This window comes from Olea europaea, unplaced genomic scaffold (genome assembly GCF_002742605.1).
Source record: "Olea europaea var. sylvestris unplaced genomic scaffold, O_europaea_v1 scaffold34059, whole genome shotgun sequence".
Taxonomy (NCBI): Eukaryota; Viridiplantae; Streptophyta; class Magnoliopsida; order Lamiales; family Oleaceae; genus Olea; species Olea europaea.
Genome location: NW_019253086.1, coordinates 1 through 1,226, shown reverse-complemented (window position 1 = coordinate 1,226; position 1,226 = coordinate 1). Strand labels below are relative to the sequence as shown.

At 49.5% G+C, this 1,226-nt stretch overlaps 1 protein-coding gene across 1 annotated transcript; it reads left to right on the top strand.

Annotated features, from left to right (window-relative positions):
- Nucleotides 1-6: 6 nt before the first annotated feature.
- LOC111386064 (cytokinin dehydrogenase 7-like) lies at nucleotides 7-1,215 on the top strand (the record flags this gene model as incomplete). The annotated part of the gene is made up of 2 exons (XM_023010490.1): nucleotides 7-797; nucleotides 930-1,215. Coding segments are annotated over exons 1-2 (1,003 nt in total), but the record flags the coding sequence as incomplete, so codon positions are not given.
- Nucleotides 1,216-1,226: the final 11 nt, after the last annotated feature.

Below are 1,226 nucleotides of genomic sequence, written 5' to 3'. Positions count from 1 at the left end.
ACTTATCTGTTTTTGCCTAACCTACGAACAAATATATATACGGACAGAGAAGTCTACTGTGTGTGTTTTTCTCTGAGCCCATGTCACCGGCGACGATGATAGCCTTCATAGAGCGATTTCTTCACGAAAACGACGTGGATTCGATACAAGAATTGGAAGCGAAAGAAGAAGATGATATTTTGGTCCTCTTCAGGGGGATGGAATTACAGGGGACCGTGGAATACGGGTTTCACGGCTCCGCCAGTAAAGACTTCGGCGGCATGCAATCTTCGAAGCCGTTGGCTGTAATTAGGCCGGCCGATAGGGAGGACGTAGCCAAGGTGATAAGGCTAGCGTCAAGGTTAGAACATCTGACCGTCGCCGCCAGGGGCAACGGTCACTCCGTCAACGGGCAGGCCATGGCCCACCGTGGCTTCGTCGTCGACATGAAATCTATGGACCCCATAATTGAGGTCGGCCCCACCGGGACATACGCTGACGTCAGCGGCGGGACATTGTGGGAGGAGGTCTTGAAACGCTGCGTTTTGAGTCACGGCCTGGCCCCACGGTCGTGGACCGATTATCTTGGATTGACGGTGGGCGGGACGCTGTCCAACGCCGGCGTTAGTGGACAGACATTCATCTACGGTCCACAAACGGAGAATGTAACGGAGTTAGAGGTGGTCACCGGAAAAGGCGACGTCACCGTTTGTTCCCGTAGTCAAAATTCAGAACTTTTCTTTAGCGTTCTTGGCGGATTAGGCCAATTTGGCATCATTACTCGGGCTCGGGTATTGCTTCAACCCGCCCCGAATAAGGTTAGTTGAAGATGCTTACGTATATAAGTAATTTATATAAATTTAATTATTGTTAATAATCCGGACATTTCTGGGTTTCTCACATTTGGTGCATAAATGACACAAGAATAAATAATTAATTGGGATTATCAGGTGAGATGGATAAGGGTGGTATACAGTGAGTTCAGCGAGTTCAGTCGAGATGCTGAGTTACTTGTGACTCAGTCGGAGGGTGACTCATTCGACTACGTTGAAGGATTTGTGTTTGTGAACAGTGATGACCCTGTGAATGGGTGGCCGTCCGTGCCGCTGGACGCGAACCATCCATTTGACTCAACCCGTATCCCTCGGAATGCCGGCCCCGTACTTTACTGCCTTGAGGTGGCATTGCATCATACAAAAGAGTCAGACGATCGCCGCTGCACGGTTGGCATAGTAAGTCAATTATTT